This window comes from Anguilla rostrata, chromosome 5 (genome assembly GCF_018555375.3).
Source record: "Anguilla rostrata isolate EN2019 chromosome 5, ASM1855537v3, whole genome shotgun sequence".
Classification (NCBI taxonomy): Eukaryota; Metazoa; Chordata; class Actinopteri; order Anguilliformes; family Anguillidae; genus Anguilla; species Anguilla rostrata.
The window spans coordinates 34,106,486-34,119,181 of NC_057937.1; the positions used below are offsets into that span (position 1 = coordinate 34,106,486).

The 12,696-nt window shown below is 39.6% G+C and overlaps 1 protein-coding gene across 5 annotated transcripts; it reads left to right on the forward strand.

Annotated features, from left to right (window-relative positions):
• The first annotated feature begins 2,999 nt into the window (after nt 1-2,999).
• On the forward strand, nt 3,000-12,246 carry tppp3 (tubulin polymerization-promoting protein family member 3). Of its 5 annotated transcripts, XM_064335853.1 has the most exons (5): nt 3,000-3,185; nt 6,379-6,465; nt 8,646-8,844; nt 9,025-9,178; nt 11,269-12,246. In XM_064335853.1, exons 3-5 carry the CDS (start codon nt 8,654-8,656, stop codon nt 11,458-11,460), a joined length of 537 nt encoding a protein of 178 aa, XP_064191923.1. In that variant the 5' UTR covers nt 3,000-3,185; nt 6,379-6,465; nt 8,646-8,653; the 3' UTR covers nt 11,461-12,246. The 5 variants fall into 5 exon arrangements, with proteins under 5 accessions (XP_064191923.1, XP_064191922.1, XP_064191924.1 ...); XM_064335852.1 differs by lacking the exon at nt 6,379-6,465 and having other exon boundaries at nt 3,003-3,185; XM_064335854.1 differs by lacking the exon at nt 6,379-6,465 and having other exon boundaries at nt 3,176-3,311.
• The last annotated feature ends 450 nt before the right edge of the window (nt 12,247-12,696 follow it).

Sequence of the window (12,696 nt, forward strand, 5' to 3'; positions counted from 1 at the left end):
AACCGGAATTGTAATGGATAGTCACGCCTAAATGTTGCCAGGAGTTCTACCAAACAGAATTTCAACCCTTGCAGCTGCTGTCACAGGACTGAACCACTACAGAGGACTTCCCTTCATCTAATTGTGTTCGTATTCGGAAACCCAAATAGCTGTCAGTCCCAAAGGACTCATTGTTCTATAATAAATTATCAGTTGTGTTCCATGACGTTATGCTGTTAGATTACATTACATTATATTCGCCTTTCAGGCATTTGGCAATGTGTGGCTTGCAAATTTATATTCATTTGACACATAATCCATTAATAAAGCTGGGTATCTACTGAAATAATTCAGGTTAAGTAACTTGCTTAAGGGTAGGCCACAACAGTAGCACCCCACTAGGGAATGTAATCATTTCTCTAGCAGTTATGATTTGGTGTAACCAAAGGGTATACACATACGCTTAAATAAAAGCTAAGAATGTGCACTTTAACCACAAGTGAATTGTTTGATTACAAGTCGAAAATTTCAGAGTACAGAACCAAATAAAGATAAAATATGTCCTTGTCCCCAACATTATGGAGCTCACTGTAAACGTTTAAGTGGATCTCTTCAGTATTCAGTAGTGGACCTGGGTGCAAAGAGTTAAAAAAGTAAATGTCCCATGTAGTAAGGATATAGATCATGAAAGATCCTGATTAATGGCTCCACTGTAGCTGCGGTACACACAACACTTGACATGCTGGGACTACTGTTTCCATCAGTACTGGCTAGATGCAGAAGGGTGAATCCCCAAATAAGCAATACAGAACATAAACCATGCCTTTTTCAGTGTTAACACAGCGAGTGTCTTTATAAACCAGGGATTCCCAAACCATTAGGGCTCCCTAAAATGACCACACAGTGCCAGAGAAGCCCTATCTCAATAGCATGCTTAACTTTTGGCACCTTTATATAGCACCCAGTGCAGAGTGGTATAAAGTTGCAAGCCATTCACACCTGCATCTGCTGTAAAAAGAACACTTAATATTCCAGCAGCCGGTTTGCTATTGTTAGAAATGCCAATTAATTTTTTCCCTCGTCCCTCTGCTGAAATGCAACTGTTATAAGGAGGCAGAAGGAGAGAGATGTGAGACAACATAAAAGCTAACATTAGTTTATACCACCGCAGGTCATTAAGAAAGATTCTCTTTTTTATTAAATTAATATCAAGATAAAAAAAATTCAAATATATGTCTATTATCTAATATATCATGCGAGTTAGGTCACAGTCACATTTGGCACTGACTCACGTAATGGCTCATGCTCTCACGCGTTAATGTCGATCCTAACTATAGAATGGAGAGGAAAAGGGAGGGAGGGGTGGCGTCGGCCCAGAAAATTCTAACAGCTTAATTACCTGAGCGGTGCCGGGGTGGGCGAGGCAAGGACTGAGCATGTCTGGACGGCCCAGTGTTTTAGACTGAATAAGTGCACTTGCTTACTATTGAGTACAGTTGTTGAGTACACTTGAGGCAAAATCTTCTCTAAATGTAGAGTACTTAAAATCCTAGAATGTTATACTTATTTCTGGGGTTTGACTGAGGGTATTCAGGAGCATTTTTATAGGAGAAAACCATTTTGGTCCCATAAATATGAGGCTTCTCTTTAATGTGGTGCAGCTTTGCTGAAGTTTTCCTTGAACCTTGAACACCTCCACAGTACAGTTGGAAAATAGTGTGGAGGATATTTTTATCATACTGCCCATCGCACACTAAACAGTATGCAGTATACTCAGTACACACTTTCAGAACACAGTAGCTCGGAGGCTGATTCGGGCACCCTTGCCCCATCACAGCACATCCAGGCTAGAAGACCCTGTGCACATCCTGCAACAGTGTTAGTGAGCACCAGCCCTGCTTATGCTGCCTTTATATTCAGAGGTGGAAATCCAGGTTCAGAAAGTAAAAGTCCTCCCCAGTATTTTGTTCAAATCAACTGGACTTGCTGCTAATTGGCACAATTCTTCAGCCAGGAGGCAGACCTAATGAGTGAAATTAGCTGGCTGAGTTCATGGATGGAAGAAACACATGGCCAGACTTTTACTTTCTGACCCCTGGACTTTCCAGTGTTTATATTAGATTTCAAATGCTGCCTTTGCTGCAGAAATGGTAATGTTTTTTTGTCTTGTTTTGTTTTGTATTACTTTGATTTTTTGTTACTGGTCGTAGAATATTTCATGTGCTATTTACAGACACATTGGCTGAATGGATGTCTTTATTGACAGAGCTGCTTTGTGCTTTGGAGTAAAGCAAGGTCCACTTGCCTTATTCACTTTACCTCTCTCCATTCACAGAAATGTTCAATATCTATAACCAATTTAATACAGTACCTAGATGACACACTATCATTAATTCTATAACATATACTTTTTTTTCACTACCATTTAATGCAAACTGCTGCAACTTTTATTTACAAAAATATTATTTACACAAATCACACATTTAAAACAATCTCATAACCATTTTTAATAATCATATTTTGTGATATCCTTTCATGGGAGGTTCGGAACATTAGTTTCGGTAAAAAATGAATTGTGTACATATGTTCATGTACAATTAAAGGGTAATTTACATCACTCATAAATGTTTGATGATATGCATATTAAGTGTGCTTCATCAACATGCAGTGTCTGGAAGATCTGATCAGATCATCTGACGAAAACAGGTGGAAGTCCAATTCAGCCACACAACTCTCTCTCTCTGTGGTTCCTTGTTTCTCCCTGTGTACACAAACTGCTGCAGGCTTGCAACTTCTTACCAAAACTTTTTTTTTTAAATGCAGCAGTCCCAGTTCCTCTGCGCTACCTGCATGGCAGCCCACACCGTCTTGCTCGCTCGAAAAAAGGGGGCCACTGCTGAGCGTCTGATAAATGACCCCGGTCACTCGGTTATGGAGAGAGAACTTTCTCTCTCTCTCTCTCTCTCTCTGTCTCTCTCTCTCCGGCTTTTTTCATTGCTTTCTCATGATGTGCAACAGGATGGTCTCTATGGATACGAGGACAAACAGAAGATAACAAGTCCTCGGCCACTTAAAGCGCACCGGAGCCGCGGAGGACGCAGGCGAGCAGGCAGGTGGCCAGACGGGGCAGGCGTGGCGTGTCGCGGTGCAGGCGGAGAGCGGTGCGGTGCAGGCGGAGCAGGCTCAGCAGCGGGAGGTTTGCAGAGGTAAGCGGAGCGCTCGCCCCCGGTGCTGCAGGGACACGCGGCTCTCTCTCTGAGGGCTCAGCTTTCTCTGCACTGACCCACGGCTACGCACACGCTCATTGCATCCATCCATCCGTCCAACACATGGTATGCATTGCTCCACCAGCGTGGAGCATTTTATGCACTTGCTTGCAGTCTTTGGTTTACTTTGGAAACTTACTTTTAAGTTACTTTTAATGCCATGATGGCCAACAAGGCATACATGTGTTTAGCTGTTATGTAGCCATATTGTTTTATTGAGTTGAAACATTGGGAGCTGCTTGTGATACATAAAATACGTTTAGTATTGCGAGACCTTATAGCTTTTTTGAATGGTTGACAGAAATGCTAGATCTCAAAAGTGCGAACCCAATAGAACATGTTTCATTTGTTGATGCACTGTTAAAGGGCAGTGATATCTATGATAATTCTATTATTATACTTGGTGGCTGTGCATGAGGATTCAGGTGTCAGTTCTGTTTCTTCCCGGTTGGATGATGTAATAGATATATTTTACTGTGTTTAGAGTACAAACACACCCATGTGTTCACTTTACCCATGTGCTTATGACTAATCCTCAAAAACCTGAATAAAAATGTGGGGAGTTATATTTGAGAGTGAATACAAAATTATGCATCCAAAATAAATACCACAAGCTTCATGTAAACAGAATTTTTTTAAGAATCTTGCTTTTATATATAAAGTAATTCATTCATTGCAATCAGTATTAGTAGCATTGGTTTGAGATATAGTAGCTGTGTGGTTGGAGTAATATTAATACAAGCCATTTTGTAATATTCTGCTAGTAAATTTGGCGTCGTAAATCTTTCATTGTCATTTTTTCCAAAATAATATTACCTTACCTTGTGTACATTTTACAAAGTGGTGTGATTCCCATCCACAGATCATTAATGGGAATTTAAGAGCACCAGAGCATAGATCAGAAAAGCAGAGAGACGTGTCATGACACAGTGGTGGCAGCGATAGAAACTCATTAGGTTGTAAACGTGAGGTCTGTAAATCAGTGGGATTTGCTGTCCTGACAGAGGGGTGGGGATGACTAGCTTTAAAAAGCATCACAAGCTGTATCTGCTGGCCTCTACAGTAGCACATTTTGGGGGTTTTACTTCTGCAGTGTTACACTGATGTGAATAAATAAAACCACACTATTGTAAATTTCACCACAGAAATGACAGTGTACCTTGCAAAATTTGTATGTGATTTGTATAGGTTTCAGCTCACTTTTGTGAGTAAACCAAGAATATCATAGAAAGGTGAATGATGCTATCAATAACCTAAAGTCGGAGGAAAACAGCAGCATAAATAGTGGGATTTCATTGTGGCAGAGCAGTTTCCCATGACAATGTTCTCTGTACAAGCAAAAAAGTACAGGCAGAATTGAAAGGAAGTAATCAAAACAAAATTAATCTTCAAGATGCCCATTGGTGTGACAGAGCACAGCTACGTCAGCTCTTGGCTTCAGTGTCAGGGCAAAAGAAAAAGCTTGCAGGTGGATGAAAATGTCTGTAGAGTGTTTTCATCCACTGACTGCCTATTGATATATACTGCAAACATGGTCTGGGCCAGTATGGCCCACATACGAGAACAAATGTGGGTAAAAAATCAAATAAAATGGTTATTTGAAAAGCTGTAATTCTAACCGCAGTGTAAACATAATTGTGAGTGTAATTGTTGGACTATTTTAAGGTACTAATCACAGGCTAATCAGGCTTCTGTCTGGTCATAAAAATAATGTATTCAAGTATGTGTCAATGTTAGTATTTGCCATAGGTTAACTCAAATTAGTTGTGGTTACAAAAACATCTGTTTGGGAAAACATCTGATTGCAAGTTTTTAGAATGCTGTCATTGGCTGCTGCTCAATGACATATGGCTGGGGAAATATTGTATGGCAGTGCTGGACCAATACTAGTTCTGGACATGTTACTAATTGATAGTTGATTACAGCTTGGCCAACAATAGTTGGCCTCCAACAGTGATTGTCGCATTACCCACCATAACCACTAAATCCAACCTGGGACCAACCAGGTCATGCTAATTGGGTTGCTCTTGAGTACTCAGTACTCACTGATTGTGTAAGCAACATACACTTAACCTGAATCACTCTGGTGAATATCTCACTACATAAATAAATAATACATAAACATCTACAGTAACCATTGTCGGTTTCCCTGGGTAGGAAAAGCATAGGATATGGTGTTCATCACAATACTGGGCACCATAGCCTTGACATTACAGGTTTCAGCCTGCATCATTCGTGCAGTAGCCAGCTATGATTACCAAGAATCCACAGTGGCAGGACAAACAGGTCTTCATTTCCAGGTTGGTTTAAATCAGCCAGTTTTCCTCTTGTCACCATTATATTAATTCTTCCCACTGGACCTGGCTCTATGTCTGGAGATACCATAGCTTCTCTGCTCTCTCCTCAACAAGTCCAAAAGAACTGCTATTACATTAAAAGTACTGGTGATGTCTTCAAGTTTTTAGTGGCTAATGAGCTTCCTCTATGTGGGGATCAGGAGATACTTTGCAGTGAGCACAAGGAGGATTGTCTAGCAGCAGGGCTTTTGGCGAAGTGCACTTTGGAAAATAATCAATTCCTTACTGACATTGCATCAGGTATCCCCCAAAATGCATAAGTGCTCAAAATGAAGTGATTGAAATTTTGGCTACTATAGTCTTGAGCGATATAAAGAAACAGTATGACATTGCAGATTCTGCTGCTTTCTGTTTAAAGAGTGATGGCATGAGGGATGTGTGCAACACTGAAGATTTCTCTGTTGTTGTCTTCTTTGTGTAATGGTGTGCCAGTGAAATTCTAGTTTGCAAACCGATGTTTGACGCTGATTGATCTGCTGTTTGCAAACCCCTGCAAGAATATAGAGAGCACTTACAGGCCTACATAAAATGTATGTGTCTGCTCCCGTCATGGGTGTTTCTACAGCTGCTTGTGAGAGCTCATTCTCCACGCTCACATGAGTAATGACACCCTCTAGACACTCAATGCTCCATGACAGAAATAAAAACCTGGTAATACTAGCTCATGAAAAGGCAGAGCACTCACGCACTGGACCTGGATGAATCTGTCTCTGAATTTTCTGAAAGAAGCAGAAGGTTAAAGGTATATTATGAAGGTTTTTTATGGGCCTTTTTAGACTCTGTGTTCATCTCCTCCTCCGTCTTCAACCCCACCCAAACCTCCATTGAAGACGCATCCTTGAGCGCTACAAGCAAGCGAAGAGGTGAGGTAGTCAGAGATATTGAAAATAGCATTTTTAGCAACATGAATGATTCCATATAGATGGTAACAGTATAACAGTGTTATAACAATCTTTAACACTGAGTGGACCCCTTAACGTGTGAGAACATCGTATGGTACACCGTAGTGCAGCTATTTTGTTTCTGGTATTTAGCTATTCTGGACTTTTAGTTATAACTGGGATGTAAACATGGAATCGTGTGTGGAATAAGTAACATTAGCAGGCCATTGGTACAGCACATTATTGCTAGCTGATTCACAAAGTTATCCATATCCTATTCAAATATTAGCCTCTTAATTTTCTCAAATACAACATAATATGCATATGTCCATGGTTATGGCTATGGTATTTATGCAAATTGTAGCTGCCTTACCTGACCTGTGTTCTGGAGTGTTCTGTGTTCGGTATGCAGTAATTGTGCGTTGCTTCAGACAAAGTCACTGCCCAATAAAATGAAATGTAATATTGCATTGTTATATTCCTGAGGTATTAAGGTAGAAATAAATTGTTTAAATATTTGAAATTTCAAGTTATGCTGTGTTTTATAATCTGTGAACATTGATGAGGACAAGACTCTTTGTTTGCAACTTTGTTAGTGAAGTTGACTACACATAGCTAGATAGCATGCATGCTGTATCAAATTCATTTCCCCTGATTGAAGTAAATGCAGGTGAAATACCGATGCCTAGCCAGTTATGTACAAAACTACAAACTGGCCATATTTGAAACAGTTAATCTTGTAATGATAAGGGGGGAAAAAATCTTTTTCAAGCATGCCTAATTTTTTACACTATTAAGTCTCTTCACAGCTTATTAAAGTGAATTGACTGAGCCAAAATTATTTCAGTAATCCATTCTGAAATGTGAAACTAAGATACAGAGGAACAGTACTTGGATACAGTTGTCCAGTAAATAAGTGCCTGATGAGAATCCCTGCAGCCAAGATGATCACAGCAATCCCTCAGGAAATTTGCTACCAAAGTGAACAATACAGGTCTAGATTAACTCATATTGCATGATTTATGATACAGAACTCATACATCTGCTAATACGGCCATTTAGAAAAATGGTTTAATTTAAGAAAGTGACACATGCTAGAGTATTTATACTTTTTCCGGCATAATTTTATTAATATAAGTGCATTAATGGCTTCAGAGGTGGTCCCAAACAACAGGTCCCCACAGTGACAGAGAGGATTGCCTCACCATGTGTGGGTGCAGGTGTGGGGTGCAGACAGGATGAAGTCATGTCTTGCAGTCACATGGTACATCTCTCTGCAATTAACAAATCAAAAGATCTGCCATCTCCAGCCTGCCCTTCTATTAAACCAAAACATCTGTACCCAGTAAATGCACATTATAAGCCTGGGGTTCGTTAAATAAAGCACCAAATGCACCTATTCATTAAACTCAGTTTGTTTTTAAGGATTTTGAACACGGACATTTCAGTTAACAGATGGGTTGGTTGTGCCAGTAACTTTTCATTACACTGTTAAATCAGGGCTTCTGGTGGGTTCGTAGTGTTTCTCCTCTCTGCAAGTAGTGACGCCATATGGTATCAGGCAACATTAAGGGCATAGATTGTTTATGTACAAAACAGACGTCATTAGGGAACAAAGAGATCGCAGATAGGATGGACATGCGTACCCAGTCAAGGCCCCAGAGGGTATTTAAACCAGGCTAGAAGACCAGTGCGGTGTGGGTAGCTGTACCGCAAACTTATGTTGTGTTTCAGTGACCTTCCCGTTGGCCAGTGTGATTTACAATAAACTTTTACTTTCTTCAGTAAATTGTTTGTTGTCTTAGTGAGTTCCTGCATTGTCCTGACTTTGATTCCACGGGAAGAAGCTGGGTCCTAACACTTCCCAAACCATGCCCTGGGCTATATGACTTTAATGGCCTACCTAAGCACTTGCCACTTAATCTAAGGCAGAGCCAAATATCTCATAAGAATAGAAGTATTCAGTATTCATTAAGTGTAAAACAAGGAATTTAGTTAGGGGAACTCTCCTCTCCATATGCATAAGTGACTCTATAGTTATTTTCCGCACACTTTCATGTGATGCTTCTAAACGTATTTTCTAAAATATGTTCTGACTATTGTGGCTATCACCTTGGCATATAGTATTTAGAGATTAGGATTTATTTGACTGTCTTTTCCAGATTTTCTCATGATGGCACAAAACACAGACATGGAACTGCTCTTGGACTCCTTCAAGAAGTTTGCCATCCATGGAGACACCAAAGCCACTGGGAAGGAGTTGAATGGGAAAAACTGGGCCAAACTTTGCAAAGACTGTAAGGTCATTGATGGAAAGAACGTCACCAGCACCGATGTAGATATCGTATTCACTAAAGTGAAGTAAGTGAATATGTTCACTTTTAAATGTATCTTTTAAACATTAGAAGCTAAGGCTGGACCATTCTTTGTTAATATATTCAGTGTTCAAGACAATAAATTGATACAGTGATTAAACATGGCATTTTCTTTGACTTGTTCAGACAGCAGTGTGTATTTATTTATTTTTTTGTAAATGTTCAGAGCAAAGACTTCTCGGGTCATCACTTATGAGGAATTCCAGAAGGCTCTGGAGGAATTAGCACCAAAAAGATTCAAAGGTCAGAGCAAAGAGGAATCCTTGAAGTCCATCCACAAGTTGATCGAGGGCAAAGAGCCCACCAATGTTGGCATAACGGTAAGAGCAAGCAAAACTAAAAATTTACTCATTAATCTGAATAAAGGTTCCTATGGCCGCGGATCCCACGTGCTTAATGTTGTCAATGTCTAACATTAATTTTGCCAAGCATGCTACCGAGGGTCGGGCAACATACACTCTACAATACCAAGTACAAGCAGCAAAGGTTACATTAATTTTATTGACAGGTATATATATTTTGTTTAGTTGGCTGTTTACCCTGCTGGCTGGAGAGCAAATAGCTTTTTAATTGTGCTTAACACTCATCTACGTATCACTCACTACCCCAGTTTTTGTGACCAGATATTGCCTATTGGCAAAGCTAGTCTTGCTGGCTACATGCACTGTATGCAGTTTTATGAATTACATTGGAGGGATGACAGGAATTGTTTTATAAATGGGATTATTGAAAGTGAAACATCAATAAGAGAAACTAAACATGCATATTTAAATATTTTTTTTAACACAAAACTATGGTTCTACAAACTCAAATATTTCAGAACAATCTAAGCTGCAGTTTTATGCAAGTAAAGGTTAAAACTCAATCCAGGCATTGTAACCTACAGATCATTTTTCAAATCTGCCAACTGAACATTTTGTGATCAATCCTATCAATCCTATGCTACTGGGCTTGCATGAGCATGCCACAAAAAGCCTGTCCAACCTGCATGGATGAAACACATTCTCACACCTTATCACTACCAGTAATAAAACCTGTAAATCTTTGTTAATGTTTTGTGGTGTAACTGTGGTGATATTTTGCAGAGCTGCAAGCACTTCCAAATGTCAACCTGGTAATTCTTGTTCTTGGTGGCAATGATTCATAATAACTCTGTTGCACAATATCCCGTTGCCGTAAATCTGTCGGTGTGTGTGGTCACAGCCTGCCAGATCCACACCAGAAGCTCATGGTCTTCTCCTACAATGACTTACAGTGTTACATGGCCTATCCTAATTTGTTTCTGTCAACCTGTGCTTAATTTGACACAATACACCAATTCCATACTCATACAGTAATTACATTGGCAACAGTATGTATTGGGCCACATGATTCTCAAATGTCAAAGCCAGTACTCATTCAAAGACATATACTAAATACGGCATAGTGTGAATTGCGTTATTCTAATATGGTATGAAGGATTACGTACTGACACAGAAATGCTTAATTGATACAAATACTATAATGTGTAAAAATTCTTTAGCATTTACATTTTTATTAAACTGTTGTATCATGTCATTTAAATCCCAAATTGTCCTGACAAAAATATTTACCCTTGGTGTATTGGTATATCCAGAGAGTAGAAGACTGGAAGTGTCAGATGATACAGACTGATGACGGCACTGTCTCAACTACTCTTTTGTGATCTTTTGTAAACTCCACATCACAATTATAGGTCATTTACGCTGCAACTTCCATTTAAACCCATTGATTTGAACTAAATGGCTTTTATCCTTCTGCACATAACAGTTGCCCCAGCTCAGTGTTCATCACTGACAGGCAAAGTGAGCATTTGAATTTGGGAATAAAACCCTACCTATGCTAATTGCTGCATTGATGTGAGTGCTTAATATTGTATAAATTCAACCATGTTTCTACACAACTCTTTCTCTCTGTTCGCCAAATCGGAATGTCCTCTCATGACCGCAGACCTGTCACATAATTGCAGTTTCAAATGCTTTGTGAAATTGGGATGAAACATGTGTGCTATAACAGCCAAGCAGTAAGCCACTGTCTTATCACTGTGCAGTTCACCAGCTGAGCTTGGCAGTTAGCATACCAGAGAACCGCACAGCTAATACAGCTGCAATTAATGAGAGGAACTTCTATTTTGCGATGAATGTTACATGGATCCAACTGCTGTTCCCTGGCCTACTAGGCCTGTGCTCTCATACTGTATGACTCCCTGGGGACACAGTTAGGGTTTGATTCTGGACCATGGGAAGAATCGCTGCAAGAACCAGTGCTTTAGCAGGATATATCAAGATTCAATATTAGTACATTGTGCCAGTTCATGTTAGCATATGAATTATGACACTTTTGCAGGAACATTTAAGATATAACTCTATGACTCATTTGTTTTCGTCTTCAGAAAATAGCCAAGACTGCCACAGTGGAGCGCTTGACGGACCCGTCCAAGTACACGGGTTCCCACCGAGAGCGTTTCGATGAGAGCGGGAAGGGGAAAGGCAGGGGCGGGCGGGAGGAGCTGGTGGAGAACACCGGCTACGTTAGCGCGTACAAGAACGCGGGGACCTACGAGGAGAAAACCAAAGCCAAGTGAACCCTGTGACGTAGGGCGGAGTGAGACGAGCTCGCTCATCCACGTTCGGGGGCTTGAGACTGAATCAGAGCTCGGCCAACATCCGCGGCCCGGTAATTAACGGCGGAGAGCCGCGGTTTCCTGGAGCTAACCGGACTGCAGAAACGATTGCCTTTTGATCTCCGGCAAATATCCCGCGGCTCAATTTCAACGCATAAAACGAGACTCACAAAGCGGGAGCCTGCTGATGGAGTGGATCGTCTCTTTATGGAGTCATCTTATTAATTCTCCCTCTTTGTTTAAAACCCAGAGGAGTAATAACACAATCTGCTCTGTTTTGCTTTGTATGATTCTGAATATTTCTGTGTTAATGTATTGCTTTCAATTGCTGACTTCAATCATGTAATTCATGACATACTTAAATATGCTCCTGTTTGTAACCTATGCACTGCTTTTTAGTTACTGTTATACTGCAGTCTCATTCCCCATTTCTGGTTTGTAACTTGTTAGTTTACTGTCTTGTGTAACTTTGTAACTTTGTGTTTTATGTGAGGATCCCCCTTGCAAAAGAGATTTCGATAACACAAATATCCTTTTCTGCCAGGTTGTTTACCAGCCAATTACAACTTCATTTATCAATTGCACATCTTTATTTGACCTCTTTGTCCCTTAAAGCTGTTACCTTCAACATAATCAACAATTCATTGTACTGTAATTACATTTTCTAAATACATATTTTAAGACTATGCTAGCATTTGTTCCATAATCCAGGATGTTCAAAATCTATTAAACAATTATTTGTGCTTACTGCTTTATTGTATATTTCAGAAATGTTTCTTTTTAAAAGTGATGTCCTTATTCTTCCCTATTATTGTGGTATAAGCAAGCTGTGTTAAAACTGGAAAAATAAATACATTACAATAAATACATACATAATACATACAAGTGAAGTGTCACTACCTACAATTTTTTATTGATAAACCATATGGCTCTGCAATGTTCAGGTTGTGAATTTCAATAGTATATGGAGTGTGAGACTGACTGATAAATACTTTCAAAACTGGATAAAAAAGTAAAAAAAAGGATAAGAATTGTTCATAACCCAGATATATAAATAAATATATAAAGGGCATTTTCAACATATTTTGAGAGTTATGCCATTAGCTTTTCATTTTCTGTTTACATTTCTTCATGGTCATTTGACATTTAGGAGCAATACAGGAGCTTCTGCATTATGGCTGTATGCATTGTAGCTTC

What these genes read in the sequence shown, in the direction of transcription:
- tppp3 (XM_064335853.1), top strand. Translation starts at nt 8,654, where the DNA reads ATGATGGCACAAAACACAGACATGGAACTGCTCTTGGACTCCTTCAAG. An exon ending in ATCGTATTCACTAAAGTGAA is followed by an intron (nt 8,845 to 9,024) that starts GTAAGTGAATAT and finishes GTAAATGTTCAG; the next exon opens with AGCAAAGACTTCTCGGGTCA. An exon ending in CCACCAATGTTGGCATAACG is followed by an intron (nt 9,179 to 11,268) that starts GTAAGAGCAAGC and finishes TTTCGTCTTCAG; the next exon opens with AAAATAGCCAAGACTGCCAC.